This window comes from Sebastes fasciatus, chromosome 12 (assembly GCF_043250625.1).
Source record: "Sebastes fasciatus isolate fSebFas1 chromosome 12, fSebFas1.pri, whole genome shotgun sequence".
NCBI classification, from domain to species: Eukaryota; Metazoa; Chordata; class Actinopteri; order Perciformes; family Sebastidae; genus Sebastes; species Sebastes fasciatus.
In genome coordinates this window covers 11,816,749-11,843,470 of record NC_133806.1, presented here as the reverse complement: position 1 = coordinate 11,843,470, position 26,722 = coordinate 11,816,749, and the positions used below count along the sequence as shown (strand labels likewise).

At 40.0% G+C, this 26,722-nt stretch overlaps 3 protein-coding genes and 2 long non-coding RNA genes across 6 annotated transcripts; 2 read left to right on the top strand and 3 right to left on the bottom strand.

The window, feature by feature from the left end:
- Positions 1–105: 105 nt before the first annotated feature.
- Positions 106–5,064, top strand: smpdl3b (sphingomyelin phosphodiesterase acid like 3B). The gene is made up of 8 exons (XM_074653123.1): positions 106–212; positions 296–509; positions 1,230–1,327; positions 1,971–2,114; positions 2,239–2,408; positions 2,748–2,928; positions 3,761–3,894; positions 4,256–5,064. Exons 1-8 carry the CDS (start codon positions 152–154, stop codon positions 4,616–4,618), a joined length of 1,365 nt encoding a protein of 454 aa, XP_074509224.1. The 5' UTR covers positions 106–151; the 3' UTR covers positions 4,619–5,064.
- Positions 2,979–3,709, bottom strand: LOC141778716 (uncharacterized). The gene is made up of 2 exons (XR_012596123.1): positions 3,152–3,709; positions 2,979–3,070 (listed from the first exon to the last, which is right to left on the bottom strand). It is a non-coding gene; the product is annotated as an uncharacterized LOC141778716 (long non-coding RNA).
- Positions 5,065–5,337: 273 nt separating the features above from the next.
- Positions 5,338–10,774, bottom strand: mecr (mitochondrial trans-2-enoyl-CoA reductase). The gene is made up of 10 exons (XM_074653124.1): positions 10,427–10,774; positions 8,535–8,632; positions 8,238–8,369; positions 8,005–8,148; positions 7,042–7,144; positions 6,776–6,878; positions 6,440–6,513; positions 6,284–6,344; positions 6,117–6,189; positions 5,338–5,714 (listed from the first exon to the last, which is right to left on the bottom strand). Exons 1-10 carry the CDS (start codon positions 10,627–10,629, stop codon positions 5,551–5,553), a joined length of 1,155 nt encoding a protein of 384 aa, XP_074509225.1. The 5' UTR covers positions 10,630–10,774; the 3' UTR covers positions 5,338–5,550.
- A 1,797-nt stretch (positions 10,775–12,571) lies between these two features.
- lin28aa (lin-28 homolog Aa) lies at positions 12,572–24,766 on the bottom strand. 2 transcript variants are annotated; one of them, XM_074653130.1, is made up of 4 exons: positions 24,271–24,766; positions 23,665–23,837; positions 19,795–19,979; positions 12,572–17,051 (listed from the first exon to the last, which is right to left on the bottom strand). In XM_074653130.1, exons 1-4 carry the CDS (start codon positions 24,299–24,301, stop codon positions 16,829–16,831), a joined length of 612 nt encoding a protein of 203 aa, XP_074509231.1. In that variant the 5' UTR covers positions 24,302–24,766; the 3' UTR covers positions 12,572–16,828. The 2 variants fall into 2 exon arrangements, with proteins under 2 accessions (XP_074509231.1, XP_074509232.1); XM_074653131.1 differs by lacking the exon at positions 24,271–24,766 and adding an exon at positions 23,950–24,091.
- On the top strand, positions 19,786–23,900 carry LOC141778722 (uncharacterized). The gene is made up of 2 exons (XR_012596124.1): positions 19,786–19,988; positions 23,640–23,900. It is a non-coding gene; the product is annotated as an uncharacterized LOC141778722 (long non-coding RNA).
- Positions 24,767–26,722: the final 1,956 nt, after the last annotated feature.

The following is a 26,722-nucleotide window of genomic DNA, read 5'->3' as shown; positions in this document are numbered from 1 at the left end:
TGCAAAAAAAAAAAAAAATCAGTAGCTAATGGACCACCTTCAGGCCAAAGACGCGTCATGAACAGCTGTATCTTATCTTGCTTTTATAGACTTACCTCTTAAACGCGCTCTTGACTTTTGTCGGACGTTTGCTTTCTTCCAAGGGTTCAACATGTCCTCAGTAAGGTTGCTCCTATCTTGTCTGCTTGTCAAAGAGGTCGTTGCACTGTCAGGTAAGTAGTCTTGTTATATTAAATGCTTCTTGAATAACACAGGGACAACTTGGTGTGCGTAATTACGCATGTTTTTTATCCAGGGAACTTCTGGCACATCACAGATCTGCACTGGGACCCGACATACAAACTGAGCGATGATCCTGAACTGGTATGTGCATCAAGTGGCAAACGACCTGCAGCCAATGCTGGGAGATTTGGAGCCTATGCTTGTGACTCTCCATGGCTCCTTATAAACTCCTCTGTGTATGCCATGAAGGATATTCTGCCAGATCCAGACTTCATCGTATGGACAGGGTAGGTACACTGTTAAGAATTTCCCAGTAAAATAACAGTAAAGAACTGGCAGCAGGGTTGCCTTTATGTTACTGTAAAATTAACATTATTATACTTTCGCTGAAATTTACAGCTTTGTACTGTTAATGAAAAATACAGTTTGAACTTTTTTTTTTTTTATTAATTTCACAGTATTTTACAGTTAATTTACTGTTTAAAGATACATTATATAGCTGTTTTTCACCTTTCTTTCTACATTGTCTTACTGATTTGTTTTAATGCACCATTTAGGTTGTGTTTTTTTTACATACGTTTTAATAAACATTATTTTTTGCCTAGATGAATAGACTTAGCAGGTTACAGACAGTATTGTATTAACAGTAAAGCACTGTTTTTAGCAATAACAGGTTAATACTGTTGAAATCCTGCTGTAAATTAACAGCAATTGTTTACAGTGTAGGTTGATTGTAACGTTTTTTTATGAATCCTGGTGGCTTGTTGAGTCCCAAGTCCATCTCTAGAGAGAGAAATGCTTGTACAGCTTTATAATGTTTTTACGAGATATGCATAGGAAGGAACACATATTGTGTGAATTGATCCACTGAAAGAATATTGCCATAGCTCCATTTGTAAATTATATTCAGACATCAGTGAACCCTCTCCAACTGTGGTGACCGAAAAATCACTTTCCCCAATCAGCATTTAATCCTGAAACTATCTATGTATTGTTTTGCTGCTCAGAGATGACACACCACATGTACCCAATGAGGATCTGGGAGAAGAAGCCGTGCTCAACATTATCAGCAACCTCACCCATATTATAAATCAGGTCTTTCCAAGTAAGTGTGAGGTCAAGAGACATCATGTGTATTTAAAGGGGACATATTATAAAAAAGTGAGATTTTCATGTATTTTTATTATAAAGCACGCTAAATAACTAAATACTGTGAAAGTATCAAAACACTCAATCCACAGGGAAATATACACAGCCCGTATTCAGAAACTCTGCATTTGAAACAAGCTGTCGGGATTTCTGTCCATTTGTGATGTCACAAATATACAATATTTAGACCCTTTAAGCAGTTTTAAACATAAACATACTAAAAGTGTCCCAGTTTATTTCCTGTTGCAGTGTATGTGCACTGCAACAGGAAATAAACTGGGAATGTCATCAGCAGACAGGAAGTACACATGGACCAAAGCTGTTGCCTAGCAACGCAATCCTGTTGCAATTCCTTCGAAATGCACTAAAACGGAGCGTTTTAGATAGACGGTAAATACAGGCATATTCGGGCAGACAGTATGAGGAAAATAAAGTTTTTTTTTAACATTACTGCATGTAAACATGTTCTAGTAGAAACACAAAATACAAGTATGAACCTGAAAATGAGCACGATATGGGACCTTTAACGGAGAAAACATCGGAGATCAACATTTGCTGTAGTCTTGATAAACTCATGTTATTGATTAAACCTTCCTTAGACACTAAAGTGTACTCTGCCCTGGGTAACCATGACTACCACCCTAAGAGCCAGCTTCCTGGAGGCCCGAACAACATCTATACCCGAACAGCAGAGATGTGGCAAGACTGGTTGGATCCAGAGTCCCAAGGAACATTTCAAAAAGGTTAATAAGAGTCTCCTGTGATGCGTTGACATTCATTCTTTTGATATTAACACAATCGCTTTGGAATTTAAAGGGATACGCCAAATTGTGTCACGCATTTTCTGCAATATTTTTCTTTGCGTAGGTGGTTATTACACAGAAAAGCTGCTGAATCGAACAGGTTTCAGGATGCTGGTCCTCAACACTAATCTCTACTATGACCAGAACAAGGTGACCCAGGACATGGACGACCCAGCGGGCCAGTTTAGCTGGGCGGACCAGGTCCTCACAGAGGCCGCCAACAACAAAGAAAAGGCAAAACATCTTGTCTATCTGTGCATCGCAATAGGGGTTAAATTGAACTTAATGTCATGTTTGAATTACTGCTTAGAGATTAATAGAACATTCAACGAGTAATGACTAACTCATTCCTCTTTTTAACGCTGGTTACCAGGGTTAACAGGAAGAATACTTTCAGTTTACATCCCCTGTATTAATAATTATCTCATGGAAAAGGTCAACTTTCACAGCCAGACACTCACTGAAATTAATGGTGCTCTAACAAAAAGATGAATACATTAAAATAGTAGAAGTCTGTCTACTGTGAATAAAAACAGTTAATTTTTGATAACTCTAAATCGGTTTCTCTACCAGGTGTACATTATTGGCCACGTTCCCCCGGGTTTCTTTGAGAAGAAGAGAAGTAAGCCGTGGTTCACGTCTACATTCAACAAGCTATACGTGGATTTAATTCAGAAGCATCATTCAGTCATATATGGACAGTTCTTTGGTCATCATCATACCGACAGCTTCCGAATGTTCTACGACTCAGAGGGTAAGGTCAGACTGTAGGAATACTATTGCTTTTCCTTGTTTTGCACTGTGTTGGGTTTGTGTCTTTATTTTGTACTCTTTAATTTCTTGACTATGATGCACAGCGACTCTCACATTAAAAGATAACTTTGGTATTTTTCAACCTGGAAATTGGTCCAGTACTGAGGGAGAACGCAGCAGCCTCCAGCCGCTAAACGAGCTATAATGTAATCATTGGGGGCAACCTGGTACCGTCATTTTACGTTCACTAAAAATTATTGTTTTTGCCACTGACAGGCTCATATTATTATAAGCGTCTGACAACATTATGGACCCTACAGAGAAATAAAACCTTTTTCTTACCTTTCGCTTTCCGTTTGTAAATGTGTCATGTGACTTGTTGCCGGAAGAGACGACAGTGGAAATGTGAGTGAGAGTTGAAGAGAGGAGTGCCAAGGGACACCAGTGTTGTCAGAGTTTGTTGTGTTGGAGTACAGAAAGCGTAGCTTAGTGTTATTTAAAAGATTTTCAATGTCATGGCTGAATATTTCGCTGATTTCGACAATGTGGATGCGACATGAGATTTCAGATTAAGGCTTCTCTGACAGACCGGATCAAGGTCAAGAAATTTTTTTTATTTATCTGTAGGGTCCTTTCCATAATGTTGTTAATGTTTACTGGACCAATTTCAAGAATTGTTGTTCCCGTTAGTCACTTAGACACAAAAGACACGTAAAAATAGGGTCCAGGTTGAAAAATACCAAAGTTATCCTTTAAGTGTCCTGATGTTACCTTTTACCTTTTGGCACATAATACTGTGGTAACCTGAGGTGACTATCCTTCTGTTTCTACAGGGTCTCCTATCAGTACGATGTTCCTCAGCCCAGGTGTCACACCGTGGAAAACAACACTTCCTGGCGTCGTGGATGGAGCCAACAACCCTGGGATTCGTGTCTTTGAATATGACACCCAAACACTCCTGGTCAAAGTAAGTTAAGGCTGTCCGTATCCATTCACACACGTTTAGGAGCCTTTCTAAGTTGCAATATACAGCCTCCTCTTTCTCATTACATTTGTGCAATACTGTTGGAGATACTGTCACTTGCTTTCACACACAATCCTCATTTTCATCTGTATACAGTACTATATTTCTTTTGATTGATGTCATCACTTTTTTAACTTACACTTATTGTTATTTGATCTTATCTTACATATTGCTTTTAGTGCTGAGCTGACCCGTTCTCTCATCCTCTACATTTCATTGTACCACTGAAACTGTGTTAACCTGCACATGACAAATAAAAGGGAAACTCAAACTTGTTTTGCTTGAACTCTTGGAACTCACTCAGGATGTGGTGACCCATTATTTGAACCTGACACGTGCTAACGCAGCCAACGGACGCTGGGAGAAGGAGTATCGCTTCACAGAGAGCTTCAGAGTACCAGATGCCTCCCCGGCCTCCATGCATCAGGCTCTGGAGCGCATAACTAGTGACCGCTGCTACCTACAGAAGTACTACGAGTTCAACTCGGTCAGCTATGACCTGACAGAGTGCGACAGCGACTGCCGTGTCGACCACGTATGTGCAGCCAGAGAGGTAGACTTTGAGAGGTATGAACACTGTCTGGAGAAAGAAGGAGCAGCTGCCATTTACGGTGGGCTGCTGCCGGTCCTTTCCGTGGCTGTAAGTCTGGTGCTGGCCAATCGGTAATGATAATCTATCCATCACAGATGATGTTTAAAATATATTATTGAAGCTTCAGGGAGTCATTGGACAGAAAAACTGAAACTCAAGATAATTGTGGTCATGTAAATATTTAACAGCTAACATTACAGGATGTGTTTTCATATTTTAAATCATCTATAATGTAGGTGAGTCATGCAATAGATGCACTTGAGCAGGGGAAAAAAAACAACCTTTGGCTTCAGCAATCTTTGGTATGGCCGGTTGACCTTGGTTTATTGGTGCTGGTTGAATACCTCACTTCCAGTCAATAGAAAAAACTATGTGGTATTCATGTGGCTCCAAAGGATAAAGTACATATCATTCAACTGTGATGTTCTCGATCAAATCCAGACTTTTGTCAAATGTTTCTTTCCCCAAAGCTTTCCTGTCAAACTTTACCTTTTTAATAAAACCAGAAAAGGCTCAAACAGTTGTCGATTGGTTGAACATTATTTTAGCAGCACGAATCAATGCAACATTATTGCAACAGTAAATCTGTTGATTGATTATCAATTGCTCTTACTCATGCCCATATAACTTAGAAACAAGTCTTGACATATCAGATAAAGCTGCATTATCTGCGCTCTATAATACTTCCTGTTATCCCATATCTCTATATAAAGATCGAATGACTTTTTAATTACCGTCAGCAGACTTAAGGGGAACTCAAAATGTCATAACGTTACAGATCCTGGACTTTGAGCCTGCTGTGAAGACACATTTATTGAGTATGTGCTTGAGCAGTGTATTTGATTGACAAATCGACAATAATGTCGCAGTCCTGGGATTACACTCTGGTCATGACAGTGAAGACACATTTATTGAGTATGTGCTTGAGCAGCGTATTTGATTGACAAACCGACAATAATGTGGAAGTCCTGGGGTTACACTCTCGTCATGACAACATAGTGTTTAATTCACATGATCAAGACCTGTTTAGCTGAGGTGAAAGGCTGCATAGCTGTGTCCAGAGCTGTGCTGTAGTCTCGGAGGCTCACCTCTGTGCAGCCAGGAGCTGTCAGCTTTCCCTGCTGGATGAGGCGGCACAATTCATCCAGCATGGCCCTGAATGCCCTTCCATCTGAGGAGAAAGTTAGCAGAAGTTTTCATTAAATTCATTTTAAGAGACTTATTATTTTTTTAACTTGTTTTTATTGTTATTTTTTCATTATACAAAAAACATTATAGTCCTCTTGACATGTAGATATATATACAATCATCACCCAACTTCTCAGTCCTACTTCTAACAAGGCTTAAGAGCCAATAGTAAAACAACGTTTGTGTCATGTGGTATCTCTGGGTCATCAGTTAGTGTGGAAAAAAACAGATAAATAGCTGAGATTGACGGTAAGTGTCTGGCAACAACTTGTTGTGAAGTGAATGCAATGGAACAGGGAGGCAGAATGCAACATAGCGGCTGAATGTTATCAATTGTACCTTTAAGATACCTATTTTAAAAAGGAAAGGAAACATGCCTTCTCACCTCTTGAGTGATCTCTCTTCCACTGTGTGACCCAAAATCCCCGAACCTTCACGTCCTTGAAAATAAGAGCACTCTGGAGAGAATAAGTTTAGTAAATGAACTGAAAGAAAAGTGTCTCTGTGAAGTGTAATGTTAAATCTGGGAGGCCGTAGGAGGTTTCATCTCACCACAGGCACAGTAACTGGCTGTTTGGACATCCCTCCATACGTCACCATAGATCCTCCAAACCTGGATTACATGGGAATTATTGCATTTATGATCAGATTTTCTCCTCAGTTTTAAGGTATTAGATCATGACAACAAAGATGATTCAGCTTCCTCACCGTAGATGACGGAGCAGTTCTGTTGCGCTCTTGCCTCCGACTCCATTCAGTGCCAGTTTAGGCTTCGGACAGGTCTTTTGAAAAAGAAAAAAAACATGATTATATTAGGACTAGGCATGGGACGATGTGAAAATTTAATGTCAAGACTATCCTGGCCCAAATAATTTGAATTCATGATATTATCCCAATAACCATCAAAATATGCTTAAAACTCAAAAAATGACACTAAAAAATACTATACTATACTATACTATACGATAAAATCCAATTTCATCACATCTCTACTTAGGACTGTGTTTATCCCACGTGATCATATCTTGTAAGATGTCTTCAGACCTTGAACAGTTCCTTCATCTCGGGCCGCCTCAGTTCCTCTTCTTTGATCACATGAGTTCCTCCCATGGCCTTCAGCCTATCACTGAGCTCTGTGAACTCTGGCCTTAAAAAAGGAAGAAACAATGAAGAAGTTCATTACAGTCATAAATTCTAGCAGAGAAAAAACTCTCAGTTACCCTTGGACAAAAGACCCCATTATCTCAGGTGGACTGATTACCCGAGCCAACGATAGTACTGAAAAGTCTCCTGAATAGACTTGAGTTCACCTGTCTCTGATGACATTGATAGTGTTTATTCCCCTCGCAGCAGCAATCTGTATTACAGCCTGTCCAACTCCACTGTTGGCTGCGTTCTGGATCACAGAATCACCTGCAGATTGAGAGAAACATGTCACATGATGGCTAAAACTACTTCACAGCATTTCATGTTTTGAGTTTCTGCAACCAGGGGGCTGATGGCAGGGGCGGATTATGAGACAATGGGCCCCTGGGCACGGACATGCAAAAGGCCCCACCACCACCAAGACACATACTTTGTAGTTGTTTAGCCTCTTTTTATTGTTGTTTTGTGTCTCCTTGTAGTTGTTTTGTGTCTCTCTGTAGTCATTTGTGTCTCTTTGTAGTTGATTTGTGTCTCATAATGTTAATGTTGTGTCTCTTTGTAGTTGTTTTGCATCTCTTTGTAGTTGTTTTGTGTCTCATAATGATAATGTTGTGTCTCTTTGTAGTTGTTTTGCGTCTCTTTGTGGTCATTTTGTGTCTCTGCAGCTGTTTTGCTTCTCTTTGTAGTTGTTTTGTGTCTCTTTGGGGCCATTTTGTGTCTCTTTGTAGTTCTTTTGGGACTCTTTGTGATCATTTTGTGTCTCTTTGAAGCTATTATGCATCTCTTTGTAGTTGTTTTGTGTCTCTTTGTGGTCATGTTGAGTCTCTTCCTGGCTGGTACATGTCTCATTGAGTGACATTTTGTATGTGAAAGCAAGGGGGGGCCCCTGGCACTTAGGGCCCCTAGGCCTGTGCCCAGTAGGCTTGTTCAGTAATCCATCCATGGCTGATGGTTTCGTCAATCTGGTTGCTAAAAAAAAACAATTCAACCAATATTTCCTTTTTGAACCACGAATATTAGTAAAATAAAGGGACTCCAACTATGTCTGCCCCTGTATGTGTAATCTATCAGCTTCTTTCTCTATGAAAGAAAAATAATGTTATGACCCTGTGTGTGGAAATGTTTACCTGGTTTGAGATCTTCAAAGTCGGAGAGCATCCTGAAGGCAGTGCAGGGATTGACCCCCAGTGTGGCAGCAGATAACAAGGGAATGTCATTCGGCAGCGAGATGACACTGTTCTCTGCTAGCACGGCCTCTGTCCTCCACGTCCCTGCTCACAAAAAGGCACAAAACTCTTAAGAGCTCAAGTTGTGATCACGTAGACTCATTCATGTAATTCAAGCTGTTTTGTTTTTTTACCTAGACCAGCATCTTTTGGAATGACCCAATCCCCTTTTTTGAGGGACTTCACCTGGCCGCCTACCTCTACGACCTGGGCCACTCCCTCGTTGCCCCCAACAGCTGGGAGGTCAGGCAGGATAGCATAAGTACCTGATGAAAAAAACAGTCAGATAAACAACTGATCTTCATACCTTACAAAAATAAATACTGTATTTATTTCTTGACTATGTTGTTCCTGTTGGTAGAGCTGCTTTCGAATGAAGCTACTGTATGGGTGCTGCTGTTTGGTGTGGAGGTAACCAACCAACCAGGTACCTTGAATCATGTTGATGTCAGATGGGTTGATTGGCGCGGCCAGCATTTTAACAAGGACATCCTTTGCACCTATGGGGGGCAGGTCTACATCCTCCAACCTGGCAACCAAAAGAACTCACATATTAAAAAGCAGGTATACTCCGTATTGTTTTTGGTTTGGTGGCAGCATTTTAATGTATGAAATACAGCAGGGCTGCCACTGACAATTATGGTCATTGTCGATTAATCTGTTGATTATTTTCTTGATTAATCAATTAGTTGTTTGGTCCATAAAATGTTTTGTTTTGTCTGCAAAGATATTCAGTTTACTGCCATAGAGGAGTAAAGAAACCAGAAAATATTCACATTTAAGAAGCTGGAATCAGAGAATTTTTACTTTTTTCCCCTTAAAAATTACTCAAACTGATTAGTCGATTATCATAATTAGATGAATTTGATGTTTGCCTGTTACTGTAAATTAATTGGCACTGGGTTTTAGACTGTTGGTTGGACAAAACAAGCAATTGAATATGACATTTTAGGCTGTGGGAATTTTTATGGACATTGTTTCCTCTTTTTCTGATATTTTTAGACAATTAATCAACAAATTCATTGATAATGATAATGATTGTTAGTTGAAGCCAATGTAGACAATATGCTATGTGAGGGGGGCAGTAATGAGCCCAGTACGGCTTGGTACATCACAATATTGCGAAGAAGTCGCACTTACTTGGACCAAGGCCTATGGAAGGAGGTTGGGACACGGGCGGACATGGGAGCGGGGTATAACGCATGCGCAGTGTAACTGTAGCTGCAGTCCTGCGTTGGGATTGGCTCAATTTCGACGAGTGCAGACCAGATTTTACAGGCATGTGTGGTACTCCCGTAGCTATGACGTATTGATGACGCATGACCCAGCCTCCTTCTATAGGCCTTGACTTGGACAGGGAAAGAAAAACGTGACATTTATACTTAATTAAAAGTGTTTTCAAACTGTATTTTTTTAATTTACAAAAGAAAAGACTTCAAGAATGAAGACTTAACTGGTTGTTTTGGCAAGTATACGTCTGGTTATAACCACCCGTACCTCCGTTAAAGAGCATCTTTAGCCACATATTAACTAGCTATTGCATTTACATGGGTCACATGAACGAATAAAATATAGGTTTACTTAGACAGGCTTTTACAGTGTGGACACACATACAACGTCAGGAGCGCGTGGCGGCTGTTGTTTTTTATTTCGTGTTAACAGGTTAGAGCAACCACACTGCCCGCATGAGAGGCTCCTCTCACGTCTCACGCGTGTGAGAGGAGCGTCTCAGCTGCGTCTCTTTAATAGAATAGAGGTCTCGCCTATTTTTGACTCAAGCCACTCATCTCAGCTGCATCTCACAGCAACAACAGACAGTGAAGGTGATCTATAGACTGTAAATGGACATCATACCAGCAAGACTTTACTACAGTTTCGATGTCTATCTGTAGAATATGTTAGGGAGATGAAAAAAGGAAAGACTTAATTTTAAATCAACACTTCCTGCTTTCATTTCAAAATAAAAACCCTCAAGCGTTTTTTCTGTGGACAGAATTCCTTAATTTGTTAACACAAGGCTTTTATTCTGAAATATGTGCTGGATAATTTTCTAGAACATACAGCTTGGAGAGTGCAATGAATGAATATAGTATGGAGTTTTAATTGTGGATTATTACTATTATTTACTAATTACCACACGTTTCTTAACCTTTCTCTGTCTAAAATAAATATAAATGACATTTATAATGAAATGAAATGGCCATTATGAAAGGCAAACTCTATGTAGAAAGAAAGGGCTGACAGCAGCAGCAGACACGACGTGTGTATCACGCAGCCGCCACGCGCTCCTGTCGTTGTATGTGTGCCCCGAGCTTTTACTTACTGAACGACTTGAGAAGGGTCTCCGTGTCTTCTGAACAGAAGAGCTTTGCATGTCTGTGCTGCAAGTCCAGCAGAATGACTGAAGAGAGACACCTTAGCATTAGTATTAGCTCTGTGTCTTGAGCATGTTAAAAGAGCAGCAGTGAAGCTTGTTCTGCAGGCTGTCTGGCTTCTTAAACAGACTGTGCTAAGAGGCAGCAACATCGCGACTCAGAGAGTTCACTTTCAACTCTAAAAAATAACCCCACTATGCAATAATATTTGTCATTTGTACTGTGAGTTTTGCATTTAGCATTCCTCTCACTGTGCAGCCATGTTGGATTTGAGGTTGTGTGTCATTGAGAATATAAACAGAGAACAGCTCCCCTGGTGGTTAAACCAGGTAATTCACTGCTATAAGATAAGATAAAATAAGATATACCTTTATTTGCAGGAAATTTGCAGTGTACAGCAGCAAAGGGATAGTGCAAAAAAACAAGATGCATCAGCTAACACAGTAAAAAAAAAAGACCTAAACAAAGTGTAACAAAATATGAACAATTTAAATAGAAGGAAGTATAAAAATAGGAGCAGTATATACAGTATTGACAATAAACAGACTATTAACAAAATTGCACAAGTGGAAAATGATATTGCACAGTGAGAATGAAATGAAATTCCACCCGAAAATATTGCACAGTGTGAATTACACCGTAGTAGTAATAATGATAATGATATTGCACATGTCATTATACAGTATAGTGCAGTTATTGTCAGTTTTTGGTGTGTAAGTGTGGGAGTCATTCTCCATCATGGATGACAGCTTAGCCATCATCCTCCTGTCTCCCAAGACCTCCACTGTGTCGAGGGGGCATCCCAGGACAGAGCTGGCCCTCCTGATCACTAGTACAGTAGGTTACTTGGGGTTTCAGGGGTTATCACGCAGAGAAAAAAAAGAGGAATTGGTTTTCTTTGGTATTTCACTTCATGTAAACTAGTTGACAGACTGTGAACATTTTACTCTGAAATATCTCATTCACACCCTGTGAGTATTTTTTCTTTTTTTTGAGTTAACAAGAAATGTACACATAGGAAATCTTATCAAGTGGTGTAACTAAGTATATTGACGCACATGCTGTGGGGCTTCTGCTTCTGCTTCTGCTGGGGGGGAGGAGGGAGGGGGGGAGGAGGACAGTCTGCAGGACAGATAATAATGCACACAGTGCACTTTCATAGACTAAGCTACTGGAGTTACCCTGCACTATTCATTTTTAACAGTCCCTTCTGCACTATATTCACTTTTTTAATAGTGCTGTATCACAGCTGTTACCATGCTCTATATTCAGTTTTAAGTTTTCTTCATCTTCTTGTATTTTTATATCAGGTATATTTTTTTGTACTTTGTACTTTGCACTACTAGCTTTTTTACTGCCTTTTTACTCACATGTTTTGCACTATAGAACTGCAATGCTGGAAACTTGAATTTCCCTCGGGATCAATAAAGTTACTATCTATCGATCTATCTATCTATTCCAACTCGATATGGCTCCTTTTGTCAGAATAACAGTCCAAAACCCAAAGATATACAATTTACAATTAATATCTTGATATGTTGAAAGAGAAAAGCAGGATTTGCTTGATCTAATAAATCAATTAAAGTTTCAGCACTACAATATTGTACTTATTACACCACTATACCTATTTGAAAGTTATAGTTACCTTTTATTATTAAGCTTCATAGTTTACTTTCAAACCATAGCTATTTAACCATTTAAGAATTTAAATTATGTCTTGTAGAATAAACTTCTCAACACTATATAGGAAATAGTTAAAATTAGTTCAACTTTGACCTGCCACACCATTAAAATGCTGGGTGATGGTTTGTAACAAGGCCTACTTTATGTTTACAAGTTCTAATGAACAGCTTCATTAATATATATGAAAAAAACACTTAAGATTTTATAGATTAATCAAACCATTAAAAGGGAAAACATGTGGGTTGCCAAGTATTGCACAAATCCATTTGGATTGTGTATCCTCCTTTATAAGGAGCCATTCTTCATGAGTACTCCAGTACACCTTGCTGTTAATGCATATGCACATTTACTTCAGTAAGATTTTTAGTGTATCTGTTGTAAGAGCAGGAAAAAAGCAGGCAAAAGACACATGAATATTGACATATTTACTAGGAAATGGAGCAGATCTTTACATATAGAAACTTAATCACAGTAATACTTTGAAAAGCCTACATGCTGCTCATCATTGACAAACTAGCCATTAAATCAAGATAAGATGGATCAAGATAAATGTAGTTCCATGGCAGTAAACATTGATACATTCATCAGTAATAAATGCCCATTTTTTGGGGAAGTAGCTCTAGCCATTTATCTGATAAGACGCAACACCACACATTTAGTGGCTGATGGTCACAAACAAGATGTACCATGAAAAGCAACACTTAATGCAAACTGTGATACAGAATGCTTTGGTGTGCTTCAAATGTTGCCCTGAGCACATAAGTCTTACAAGTCCTTGGATTTTCAAGGTATATCTGACCCATCTAACACCCGACAATCAAATCACAATAACACACCACTTAGGGGTCAAACGGGTTTTGTTGCAATCATAATGTCTTTCGTGGACTTTAGTTTCCAAATGATACTTTGAAAACATCACTAAGTACAGCAGAATATTGCAAACATTACAAAACAACACTTTAATTCAACCTTTTTCTAAATAGTGGGTGTCGGAATCCGATTAAGAGTCTGATAGATGATAATCACAGAGATTGATAACAAAAATCATCCATGTGTGTCCCTTTTTAAGTGGAGAGAAAGAAAAGTGTTCAAGTTAGAGGACATACTGGCATGTCACGAGTGGTAAATTCAACATAAAAATACACAGAAAAGTAAACCATTCCATCTAATCAGAGCACTTTAACAATCTTTCTGTCATTTCATATCCTGAGTGAAGTTATCAAAACAGTCTTTTTTTTTTTTTTACTATTAAACGTATATAAACACGACCTAACTGCAGCGTATGAAACAGTATTTGAGTAAGTCATCCTTGACACATTCTTTTTGTCTTAAGCATTGATAGTCTGAAACACCAAGTATCGGCCATGTGTTGAGATGAGACAACCCCAGATTATATACTACTAGCCCCAATCCCTTTAACAATATTCTACTACATCCCCATCTACAACGATTATAGAGGAAAAAAAAAAATACAATAATAGTGGAACATTTTCTTCATATCATATCATGTCATATCATGGCAAGTTATGTCAAATAGGAAAATATAAAGAACATCATCACACTGGGTGGAAAGTTGACAAAGTATAAGAGTCAAAAGCATATGAATCTCAATTTCACATCATTTGTAATCATTGCTTTTTGGGTCATAATCTTAGTTTTTTTCCCCCTTAAAAGTAAAAAGAAATTGTTGCACCAAGACATTCCCAAACTCATTTTAGTTTGGCAGCTTTGTCCTATGCTTCATTCACATCTTTGTCTTGAATAAACACTCCTCGACTCCTTCCAATCAATCTGAAGTATTCCCTGAGATTTCAGATTGGCATTTCCTGAGATGAGCCTAAGAGTCAAGTGGACTGTTATGTGGTATATGAAAATCAAAAAAAAAAAAAAAAATACAATATAAAAAAGGAACATATATTCAAAAAGATTAAACTGAATATAAAACTTAATTAATGCATCTTACACATGATTAGTGCAGAGTAACATTGCATTGGTTTTGGCATAGATAGATAGGAATAACAATGGAACTCTCTTCCGAAAGGCTCATTGTGCACAAAAATAAAGAATAAAAAAAAAAAATCATACAAGGCAACGAAAGTAAAAACTCACAGTTTACATCAGTCCTCATAATACTATGTACCTGTACAGTATGTATAGTTACTCAAGTGTTGCAATACATTACTGTTTTTACACTGTATTATATACTGCATTGGATTATTGTTAAGGACAGTGATTTATCAAGCACATATGCACAATGTAATATGAGTACCTTGATGTTAAAAATGTGTTACCCAAATATATTCTCAAGTCATACAGTATATAGCGCTTTGAATGACATTTGGCAGTGTTTTGATACTAGATACTAGAACATTCATTGCTGAGAGGCTTCAACAGGAGCAGAGGGAGAAGCGGCAGCACTCTTGGATGAAAATAAATAAGTAGCATGATTTTATTTAAAAGGCTTTAGAATAATTTTACATATATATTAATTGAGTGTAAAAGTCGTGTCAGCGTCTCCTGTAAAACGGGAGTAAAACGCTGTATAGCTAGCTAGTTCTACATGCTCCTCTGTGCAGGTTTGGTGTTCCTGAACTATTACCCTACTAAGGGTCATAGGGAGGCAATGTCTTAAATAACTACCTAGAAATGGATCACACTGGATATAAAACAAAAGCACCAGCCTTCCCACTGGCAACATCATGTCTAGTTCTGCCTCATTTCATTCAAGTATCAAGAGGAGAGCTAGCTGGAACCCTCAGTAACTCAGTCCAGGTCAAGTATCTTATAAGAAGTGATGGTGTATTGGGTTTAGTATCATATTAGTTGGAATTCTATCAAATCCAAGTTGAGGTAATTGATAAAGCAGCAGTATTTCACACAGCAGCCAATAAAATGAGAATATACAGTTGATGGAAAGTAGACGTAGTAGAAGTTCCCAGAGGTTAAAGAGTAACTTAACACTCGGCTGAAAAACAGTGTTTTGCTGCCATCCCTGAGACTTAAGAGAGTAACTACACCCCTGTGCGCTCCAATACCACCATACTATTCAGTATGCCAGGAAAAGATTGAGTAGGTCCCAGTACTTAGTTTGTCAAATGCAGTACGCCAAAAATACCAGGATGTCCTACTACATCCAGTTGCATTTTGCATTATGCAAGGTGATGTAGCGACAAACGTTTGAAACACCCTCCCCCCACACCTCTCCCGTGTCTGAATTGGAAGGGGTGCGATTTTCAGGGAGTGTTAAGTTACTCGTTAAAGCTAGGGGTTGGTAATGTTGAGAAACTAAAAACCGTACACTAGATTTTTATATCTATCCAACCGAAAAACCATGCCCAGTGTTTCAATTTCTTTTCCAATGAAAGTAGCTAGCAGCACTGGCTCCAAAAGTCCCTAAATCTGGCTAGAAAGTCGCCAAGTCGGCAACACTGATAGTCCGTCCCTTCCGGCCGCCCTCCAAAGCCACTCCCCCAAAATTATCATATTGAACGTAAACAATGAACGTGGCTATTTTTAGTACTCACAGCTGTCAAGCTAGCAGCTCGTGGAAGTCTCCGGTGACTCACAATGGGGCGGGCAGAGTGCGCGTAGGTAGACAGGCAGCCGAATAAAATGATTGGACGTGTTTATTACAGTCCTGCGACAGCCACAGATACCAGATTTTTTTTTGTCAGAGCATTTAATTAATTGATTGCTGTCAGGATGTAATGACATGTAACATTACCAACCCTAGCTTTAATGGGGTCTATTACAACTAATGGCAATGCTGTATAAATACTGTAGTGCAAAAAGGATTTGATTTAATCCCAATTCAAATCACAATCTCCAAAGTCGTATTCTGAGAATATTGGGTTTACCATCAGCGGTTAGAGTGACAATTTTGGTAGCAGACCACACATGCACCAATGAGGTAGACCGTGTACCTTTAGACAGCCAGTAAAACACTGGTTGAAAATAAGGAAATAACATAAACAATAACTCTGACCAAAAGCTGGAAACCACTTTTGGTCTGACATTCGTTTGGCCCCAGGAAAACTGGATGGTCAATTGCAATATTGGCAGATGCCAATACATTGCCTAGAGCTATACCCTAAAACCCGTCCCATGTGTTTTCACGAACCCCCCCCCCCCCCCCCATGCGATATGCAAACTAACATTCATTACAGAGGTACCAATTGTCACGTCTCTGCCTTGTCGGATAGTGAGGTGTAACAGTCAGAGACTAAATGGTAAGGCAGCAAAAGTGTAACTCCACACTAACTGAGTATTACACAAAAACAGAAGAGGTATAATGCCCACCACAGAGGCACAGTATCACATAAAAGAAAACAGATTCTACATAAACTCATCATCAAGATAATCCGTTATATGGCATTGCTCACTACAATCTCAAAGCCCTCAAGCCACAGCAGTGATTCAAACATTTAGAAAGCGTCCTGAGTGCAATAATACAGCAGTATTCCTGAGTGTGTGTTACACCAACTGAAAACAAACAAACAAAAAAAAAAAAATTCAGCAACATTCTTCATCAGCATTTTTCTTAACCTGAGGTAGTTCCAAAAGCAGCTTCGACAGGTGGAAGGGGATCCGTGTGTCCCGTCTCTCCATCAAAGCAGTTTGATTGGCCTCTGTGCTTCCCCCGGCGTCAGTGTTGCCCAATTTCTCGCTTAATCAGAGGCCTCGGGAGGCGGTGCCGAAGGGCTGTGCTCCTCCTCCTCGTCTCCTTTCGAGGGGGACGGTTTTCCCTGAGAGCCCGGTGAGGACTGTTGTGCTTTGATTGGGCAGTTGGCAACCATGTGGTCGATGCTCTGGCAGAAATGGCACTTTTTGGGCTGGGGTGGTAACTTGCACTCTTTGGCGTGGTGGTCCAGGCCTCCGCAGTTGTAGCACCTACGAGAGCAGAGAGCATTTTAGTCACATGTAATGTGTGCTTGAACATGCAATAAATGATTGTTTGGCCACATTGGGGCAACAAAAAAGCTCTGAACACAACAATGACGTTGTCTATAACATGTAATAGAGTGGTGCAGGAGTCCTAAAACCAGGGAGGGCGAAAAAAGGAGATGTCACACATCATCAACGCGTCATATCTTTGGGGTACAACACATGCGCAGTACAATCTGATCTGCACTCGCTGAAATTGAGCCAATTGCAACGTATGGCCGCAGCTCCAGTTACACTGCGCACCCCTTACCCTTGACCCATGTCCCAGCCTCTTTCAATAGGCCTTGCCTAAAACTCGGAAATGAGTTTGCATTTTAGCACTCCCGGTTCCCTCGTCTTGGAAAGTCAATGTTTTTTTTTGAATAGGTTGTTAGTTAGATGCCTGAAATATGGTCTGTGGTTAACACAAGCTTTTGAGACATTTGAGGACGTCATCTTGGGCTTTAGGAAACTTTTTCACAATTTTCTGACGTTTTATAGACCAAACGACTAATCGATTAATCGAGAAAATATAACAAACTAGTTGTGATGTCACAAATCTCAGATTAAAGATTAACCACATCTCCTTCAGCAGATGTGTAAATGGGCTTCTAGTGTGAAACTCTGCACAGTGACGGTAAAACATCTGTATGAAGCACATTTTTTGAGTGGAGGGAGACTTTAAGTTGCACCTTTTTTCCACTAGATGGCAACACTTCACCTGGAATGACTTGAGTTTGGTCATAAATCTTAAAAAGGGCATTCCAGGTCACACCACATTGCTCTGTGGAGGAGCACACGAGGTAACACATCTAAAAACATGTCATAGTTGCTTAGATGGTCAAAAAAATACAACCAACCTTTGGGCAAGTTTCTGGAAGGTTGTACTATTGAAGTGGAGTACTATTTTTCCATAGACCTGGTGTGGTTACCATGACTCATTATCTAAAGGTATCGTGAACAGCTTGTCCTATTTGTCAGTTTGTCACTGCCAAAAGCTTCCCGTTGGACTCCATTGTATCAAAGTAAGACACCCGTTTCATCGGCATTGAACTTTAGAAATGAACACCATGAGGGGTCAGCGGGAGCCATCGTGGGCGCCATCGGCCACCTCTGTTCCAACCTAATCTATAGAATGGCCACGCGTGCAGGGGCGGGAGACAGATGGGTGGTGGGCGTGGGGCGGTCGCTCTGTGGCACCGCGGACCCCCTGCCACCATTGTAACGGCAGATGACGTTTGAACAGCACGCCTGCCGAGGGGTCAGTTTTGGCCGTTTGGGGTGGTGTCAAGGTCTATACCGCCACGTTGCAGGATCTTCCTACATCAGCATCCATCAGGAGGAAAGTGGAGGGAAGGGGAAGTGGTCCCTTTGTCTAAAAAAGCTGCAGTAATGACCTCTGAACCTTGCCCTCCCCGCCCTCTCCTCAGTTCTCTAACCCCCAATCCCATCCCAGCCCTCTTGCATTTACTCATACACTGTTGCCATGACAACGGTGACCTTTCACCCCCTTGCCCGGGCTCTTACATCTGTTATCAATTAAATGGACAGGAGCTTTTTTTCCCCACCCTCAGTCATACATATACACACACACACTCACAAAGGTGGTCTATAAAAAGGAAGACGGAAAAAACAGCTGGTGGCAAAACACGAGCTAAGAACTGGAACGTATACTCCTCACTCCCGTCCCAGTGATATCTGACTATTGGTTATGATCAATCAATCATATATGAACCAATGAAACACCATCCAGCTGCATAATGAAATACGCTAGAGGGGAACGATATCTTATCCATGGATCAGTGTGATCTAGGGAGAGTTATTGAGCCACAGCGGGCCTCCCAGGACTCTTTGAGGCGGTAATGATCCCTGTTCTCACACTGACTACTCTCTGGCTCTAATCACAACTGACAGGGGGGTGAAGTTGATACACCTCTAACCCTGCGCTATATTGATATTCAAAGAATGACCCAAAAATCAAGGCCCCCTTGGCTCTCCTTTTCTTTCACTTGGAGGGACACTGTTGCCTTTGCATGAAAATCTTCAGAAGAAATGTAAAGATAGATCTGTAGTTTAATCATTACGTTTTTGGGGCTTTTTTGTAACTTTCACGGGACCTGAACTCTACTTTTTCACAGATCCTGTAAAGGTTCAGATCAAACAAAAATTATAAAAATTACTTCTTTTGCAGTAATAAGGAATGACCATCACATAGAGTTGGTAAAATGTATCATTCTATAACCAACAAACTCAAATTATGATTTTTGTGGTTATGAGATTGGTTTTGTCATTCCAAATCACATTGGTGGTTTAGGAAGGTTTTAGAGAGAGAGAGAGAGAAAGAGAGAGAGTCAATGGGTGTGAATTCACTCGGGGCCAGCAGATTTAAACAGTTATTGATCCAGGTCACACGTCAAGCCTGCTGGAGTGACCCTTGCTAGGGCTGGAGGTGGGGGGTTGGGGTCGAGGAAGAGGAAGGAGAATGGGGTAGAAACTAAAACACCATTGTATATCTGATCCAAACTGGACACAACAATAACTGTTTGTGGACTCCTGAGAAATAAAGCCTCTAAAAGGTCCCTCCGTCCAATGAAAACCATTTTAGTTTTAGATAAAAGTGGTTCTTTACAGATTTAAAAAAAAAAAAAACTGCCCTTCTAGCATTCATTAAATGTCTTTCCTGCTCTTTTCCCAGATCTTCCCTGCTTACCTATCTCCCTTTGAGCGTCTCTTCTGGACCTTCTTGCCTTTGGGTCTCCTTTCGCTGCCCACGCAGTGGCAGCCGCATGGCCCGGTAACTCTCTGCGACTCCAGGCCCTTTGATGACTTCTTGAAGGCAAACTCGACCGCCTCGCCTTCCTTCAGGCTGCGGAAGCCCTCCATGTGCAACTTGCTCTGAAAAAGGTAACACAGGAAGAGGATTCAGTATCAAAATTATTGTCTGGTGTTTGTGGAACTCCAGTTTTTATGGTGACTTATGATGTTTGTCAAGCCCCAATAGATGAGGAAGAGTCAAAGTTCTTAGTGGGATATATATTTATATATAGCAATCAATAGATTTTTCATAACCTGCTTTATTACACGACCAGAGACCAAATCAGCTCCACATTGAGCCTGTAGATACTTTGACCCTTGAGTACAACCCCCACCCATTCCTCGCTGTGTGATACCATCAGAGCCCGATAGGACTTATCAGGTATTTTAAGGTGATCATTATGTCTCACCTGATAAACAAACAAGCACTACAAAGCTTGCTGTTCCCACTTTACTCATCAGTTTGTCAACACACAACCCTGCTTAAGAAAAGGCACAGTTGTCTTTGTCTCTTTTTGCTGTGTTTGAGTGGTAAACCTGACGAGGATAACCTTCAACCCATCCCCCCCTCCGGAGGAACAGCATTCCACACTGCTGCCCCCACCCACATCACAAAGCTCCACTAACACACTGACCACCACTAACCCTAAACCGCAGGATGCAGGGGTTAGCACTACGGTGGTTGGGGGTGGGGTGAGAAGGCAGCGTGGCTTCTCTGGGAGGATGGGGGTCAGGGTGACATTCCTTGGATAGTTGTTTGGCAGAAAGACGTGGAAGATAAAAGTTGAGGGAAAGCACAAATGATTGATATCTGCCTTTGATATCAGTGCTCGAATGCGTGACATCTTTTTTTGTGAAAGAAACATGGTGGTTTAATTTTGTAGCATGTCTGATGAACATTGGAGAGGTGTGTTAAGCTTAATTAATCAACAATGGAAATGATTATGCTGAGAGTAAATACTAACTTAACCTCCTGCTTAGCTATAAATTCACCAAAACAATGTTCACCTGAAGTGACCTTTAAGGAAGTTTTTCTACTCGTCTTGCCAGAAACATTTCCGATTCCAAAGAAAAGAGAAGAGCGATGAAAGGAAGGGAAGAAAAGGTGTGGAGCGGTTTGGGGGGTAAAACCCAGAGATTGGGCTAACACAACATGGGAAACCCCTCTCTAAAATTCCCTAGTGAGATTAACTTGTCACAACTATAGCAGACTGTTGACATAAGAAGAAAGATCCATGATGTAGCAGGTTTGTTTTGATAGACATTAATCCTATTTTCTTTATGTCATTTTTGGAGTAAAGTCACATTATGAATGACGGTCTGCGTTTGCCAAAACCACCGGGGATCAAACCGAGCTTCTCAAAGCAGTCTGTGGTTTGCTTTAAACTAAATCCAACAGGACGGTTCATCAATTAAAGGATACGAGTAATAGTTCTAGCAACGCCCTACGCGATGAAAACAACAAAAACAAACAAAAGCTTCTTCTCTAATCCTGACGCCTCTACGGTTGAGCATCTGCTGCAGAGTCCCCGAGCAACACAATTGGTGAGCCGTGACATTTGAGTGGCAACGTGGACGTCCGCGGAGCCCCAATCCCATCAGGCCTCTCTGTCCTGGTGACCGTTAACCCACTTCCTCTCCCATGTGTGACCTTCCCCACCCCCCATAACGGACCCTCAGCAGCCACATGCCCACATCAGGTTATCCACACATACAGGTACACATCAGGGTGGGGGCTTTAACTTCAAGGATGTGATGTTGAGGCGTTATCAGTACTGTAAACTCTGTCCAGAATGGGTCTGGAAGCCGAGCGAGGCAGAGAAAGACATCAGAGCAGCGAGGGACAATAGCAGGACTGCTGCTGAGACAAAGAGGGGCTCGGTCACGGCCGAGGGGTGCTTCATTCGGATGCATGGCTCTATTGTCCACCTGCACAAAGGCCAGTGGACCCCGGGAGTTAATTTTCCTTGACACGCGGCTACTAATTTTAGGACTGAGGCCCTTTACGTTGCCATAACCCCTCTACATCCATCATGGACACGCGTGTCTCTACCTTTTCTAGTGACAGAGAGGGAAGTAAGTCATTGGTTACGCATTTCTTGTGGATAAATTGAGAGCACGTGTGAGGTTATTGCTTCAGTAAAGCAGTGAGCATTAAAACTTTTCTCTCTCAATTTGAGCTTCCTTTAAAGTATCTGGAGCCGTAATCAACTGGTTTTCATGACAGAGATACAAGATACTCTATACTTCTAGTAAAACCACCCCTTCATCTATATTTCCTTGTAAATCTCTGTAATTACTGGAGCACCAAACTGTAAGTTTCTATCCCCGGTTGAACTTGTGTTTTGGGTTCGCATTATGATTAATCAGGCAGCAACTTCCTGTGTATAGTCAAACAATATTTCAGTTACAACGGCTGCACAGGACAATGAAATCTCTCTATATGCATCATCATGAGCAGAAAGCAGACAACTAAAAAAAAAAAAACTGCAAGAGCCAGAAAACAGACTTTAACCAAGCGAGGAACATGCAAGCTTATGAGAATAAAATGTAAATGATAGACCAATTTCAAAATCATCTATAGCAAATAAAGTTAAATCTTTAGAATGACTCCACAACATGAGGCCTTGGAGAGTTGTGGCATGGTATGGACAAGGAAATGTACCTAAAACAAAAACCCCTGAGATCTCCTTTCCTCTTTAAAGCTCACACAATGCCACACACACACTCTCACACACACAGAGAGGGGGTTGAGCAGACAGCAAAGAGCCTTTAATCACTTTATGACAGGAACCTTGAGGTGAATGAGCAGCTATGGGGACTCCTCCCATTCACATGCTAAGCCTTTATCTTATCAGACAGCAATGGAGGCACTCACTCACATGAGAAGTAGGAGGGAAACGCACCCCCCACCTCTCTACCTCCCACTTCACCAGTGTTGTAGGCTATATGGAAGAAGGTGAATGAAGGTTTTGGTTAAACCTAAAATTAAGTTTTATCTCTTCAGACTGAGTAAGAAACAATAAAAACCTCAAGTGAAGAATGAAAAACTTCTTGTTTGACCAGAACAGCACCAACTGTAAAACTATATATGCCCAAACAAAGTGAACAAATATCGACTGAAGAGGATCAATTACACGTTTCCTCCTCCTTCTTTAAAAAGAATCCTGTTTCCATGCAGCTCACACAGCACTTCACTGGGATCTATATTCACCCTATAAGCATTGATGGCAGCCTATTTAAGTGTAACCACACTTTTTATTTCTTCTCCATCACATTATATCAGTGTCCCTCTTTTGTTAAAAAAAAAAAAAAAAAAAAAAAACCACGAGGGAGGCCAGCAGCTCTCCCCTGGCTGCAACACGTGTTCCCCTGAGGGAGAAACACCCACTACCCACCACACTGCAAAAAAACATAAGAACCACCAATCTAGCCCAGTAAAACATGTTATTTTAACTTTAATCAAACATATCAAAACTCCTGCTACTAGGGGAGTGTTCATTTTGATGTTTTCAATACACTTTATAGCAGGGGTTTTATTCGGGTATGGTTTTATTTCAAAACTAATGACTAGTTTCAAAGACACAAAAAATGAACTGTATTGGAAACAGGTGGGATGATCTCACTTCTGCAGGCAAAACAAATCACTTAATTTAGGAAAAAGTAGATTTACAGCCTTAGAAATTTTTTTTTGCAGTGTTTTTGAGATGTAGTGCTTGTTTCTGTCCTATGCACTTCCAGATAGTAACAGCATTAGTCATCCTACCTGATGGACAAACACATCAACCGGTTCGTCCAGTGGCACTCCCTCCCGGTCGGTCATGGACAGGAACCCGAAGCCCATGCGGACGTTGAACCATTTACACACACCGACTCCGAGGAAAGACTGGCAATCCTCCTCGGTGCTCGGTCCCTCATCCTCCTCGGTCTTACACACTCCTGCAACACAAAAAGTGCATAATTAGAAAAAAAGATAAAAAATAAATAAATAAGTTTATGTGGGCTACTGTTGTAAATGCTGTTTGAAAAGTATGCAAAAAAATCAACAAACTTGTCTCCTTTCTGTCGCTTTCCTGCATCATCAATCAATCAATATGAATCGATGAAAATGAGTAATTTTGGCTTAATTTCGATTATTTCATTAAAAAAGCACCTGAGCAAAACACGACCTTTTTTTTCTCAAAGAATAAACCACGAGTTTAGTGCAAAATAAGTGTTTGCAGGAGCATTTAATGCATTGATCATCACGTGTGTGTGTGTGTGTGTGTGTGAACAATGCCTTTAAATGCTCCGCACAGCAATCATCAGAGAAACAGTCGCATCAGCAGCAAACTTAATTAACTCATACACAATTATTTTTTTGTTACTCAACCTGGGAATTCTTGGTGAGAAACGGAACCCATGTCTTCAGTTCTGCCTTATGAGTCAAAATAAGCACCCAAAGCTATACGGTATATCCTTTTTGTTTTTTTGTTTTTTTTAGCCCTCAAACTGGGTAATCCTCCTAGATCGCCACTTTCATGCAAAATGCGGTGAAAGGCAGAAACTGCTCATGGAGAGGGAAAGCGGGAGAGGGAGGTAAACAAAAGGGGGCTGGCAACCTTATTCCCACTAAACAATGAGGGCTGGAGGTGGAGGGATGGGGGGTGGGGGGTCACCAGGCTGGATCTTTACTGAAACCCCCCTTAGAATAAAAACCTTTAAAACAATGCAAAGAAGAGAAGAAGAAGATAACTCCCCCCCACAAAAAAAAAGCTCCCAACATACCTTCTGCCATGTTTGTGGGCCAGTTCACTCCCAGTAGTGTCTTTCTTTCCTTTTCTTTCCTCTCTCTCCCTCTCTCTCTCTCTCTGTGTCTGTCCTGCAGTGGTCAGCTCTGTTGGTCAATACAAAATGACCATTTCTCATCCAACAAACCCCCCACACCACACACACACTCTCGGTCACGTCCACGTGATTCACAATTATAGTCCCCAAGGATATAGATTGCATATTGTGTAGATAGAAGGGCCCAAATGTGGGAAGTGACCAATCATCTCTTAGGAAAAAAATCACCATGATATTCTTATTTTTAGGGTAAGTTCAGTGACTTAAATCATTTTACAATCACAGTATTTTTTTTAATTTTTTTTTTTTACAAATATGTCCATTTGTAGTATTTAATTTTCAGGACTAGGTATATTCCTGCTTTTATTCAAATATTTCTCAAATAACCACTACCCTGTATCCAAAAAGGGGTTTTATAGTATTTCTTCTATATGTACATTCATACTTCCTGATATGTATATGTTCTTAATATACCTTGTACAAAATATTTCCTTTTATAATTGTAATATAACTTATTATTTTTAATGGAGCTTCCCAGCAAAAAGCATTTCACACAATTGTACTTGTATAACCAGCATGACAATAAACATCTTGAATCTTGAATCTTGAATCTATATGACACTAAAACAGTCAGAATTAAATAACATTTTGTTTTACCTCCTTTAAAATGGGATCTAAATGCATGCACAGGCTAGGTAAAGTAGGAAGTCTGTTTTTAAAACATCCAGTTTTGGTTTAATAGAGGTGTTTTTTTATTCCCCAAATGTGGGAAGTGACCAATCACCTTATTTCTAGGGTTAAGTTCAGTGACTTAAATCATTTACAGTATTTTTTTATTTTCACAAATATGTCCAATTGTAGTATTTAATTTTCAGGACTAGGTATATTCCTGTATACAACCTGTCAAACCTGCTTTTATTTTAAATATTTCTCAAATAACCACTACCCTATATCCAAAAAGTTTTTTTTGGAGTTTTTGATCTGAGCTGTACCAGTGTTTGTTTGTTTTTTTTTTGTTTTTTTATTATTCTTATTCTTATTATTGTGTTTGTGAAAATAAGAAAACCCAATAAACATATTAGAAAAAAAGAAAATGAGTTTTATATGACACTAAAATAGGCAGAATTAAATAACATTTTTGTTTTACCTCCTTTAAAATGTGATCTAAATGCATGCAATAGGCTATATGCACAAGGTGGAGTAGGAAGTGTGTTTTTAAAACATCCAGTTTTGGTTTAATAGAGGTGTTTTTTTTCAGGACTAGGTATATTTCTGTATAAAACCTGCTTCTATTTTAAATATTTCTCAAATAACCACTACCCTATATCCAAAAAGGGGTTTTTATATGACACTAAAATAGGCAGAATTAAATATCTTTTTTTTTTTTTTATTTATTTTGCATTTGTTTTATGTTGTGGTGTCTGAAACTTTATTGTATGTTTAAATGCTGCTGTCTTGGCCAGGTCTCTCTTGCAAAATCGATTCTTAATCTAAATGAGTACTACCTGGATAAATAAAGGTTAAATACAAATAAAATAAAATACCTCCTTTAAAATGTGATCTAAATGCATGCACAGGCTACATGCACAAGGTGGAGTAGGAAGTCGGAAGCTTGTTATTAAAACATCCAGTTTTTTTAATTAAGAATCAAGTGTATATTTTCATAAAACATGATTTCGTTTACTGTATTTCTTTAGTATTTGGTCTCGTCGTGCATTGGTTTGGTTGAGATCAGTGAGTTGGTGAGCTGCTGTCCCAACATGCCACAGAAAGGTTTGTAATGTTAATCCAGATGGAAAACGTGGAGGGGGGAAGTGTTTTCTTCCCATGATGCAGCAGAGGTGAAGCAGCTACACTGACTGAAACACAGAGGAGGAGAGGTTAAAATAAAGAAGGAAACGAAAGCGGATTTGAATTAAACAAAAAAGGATGCAGAGTAGATTTTTTTTTTAAAAAAGCCCACAATGCAAAGTGGCAGCACGTAAACAAGCCAAGCT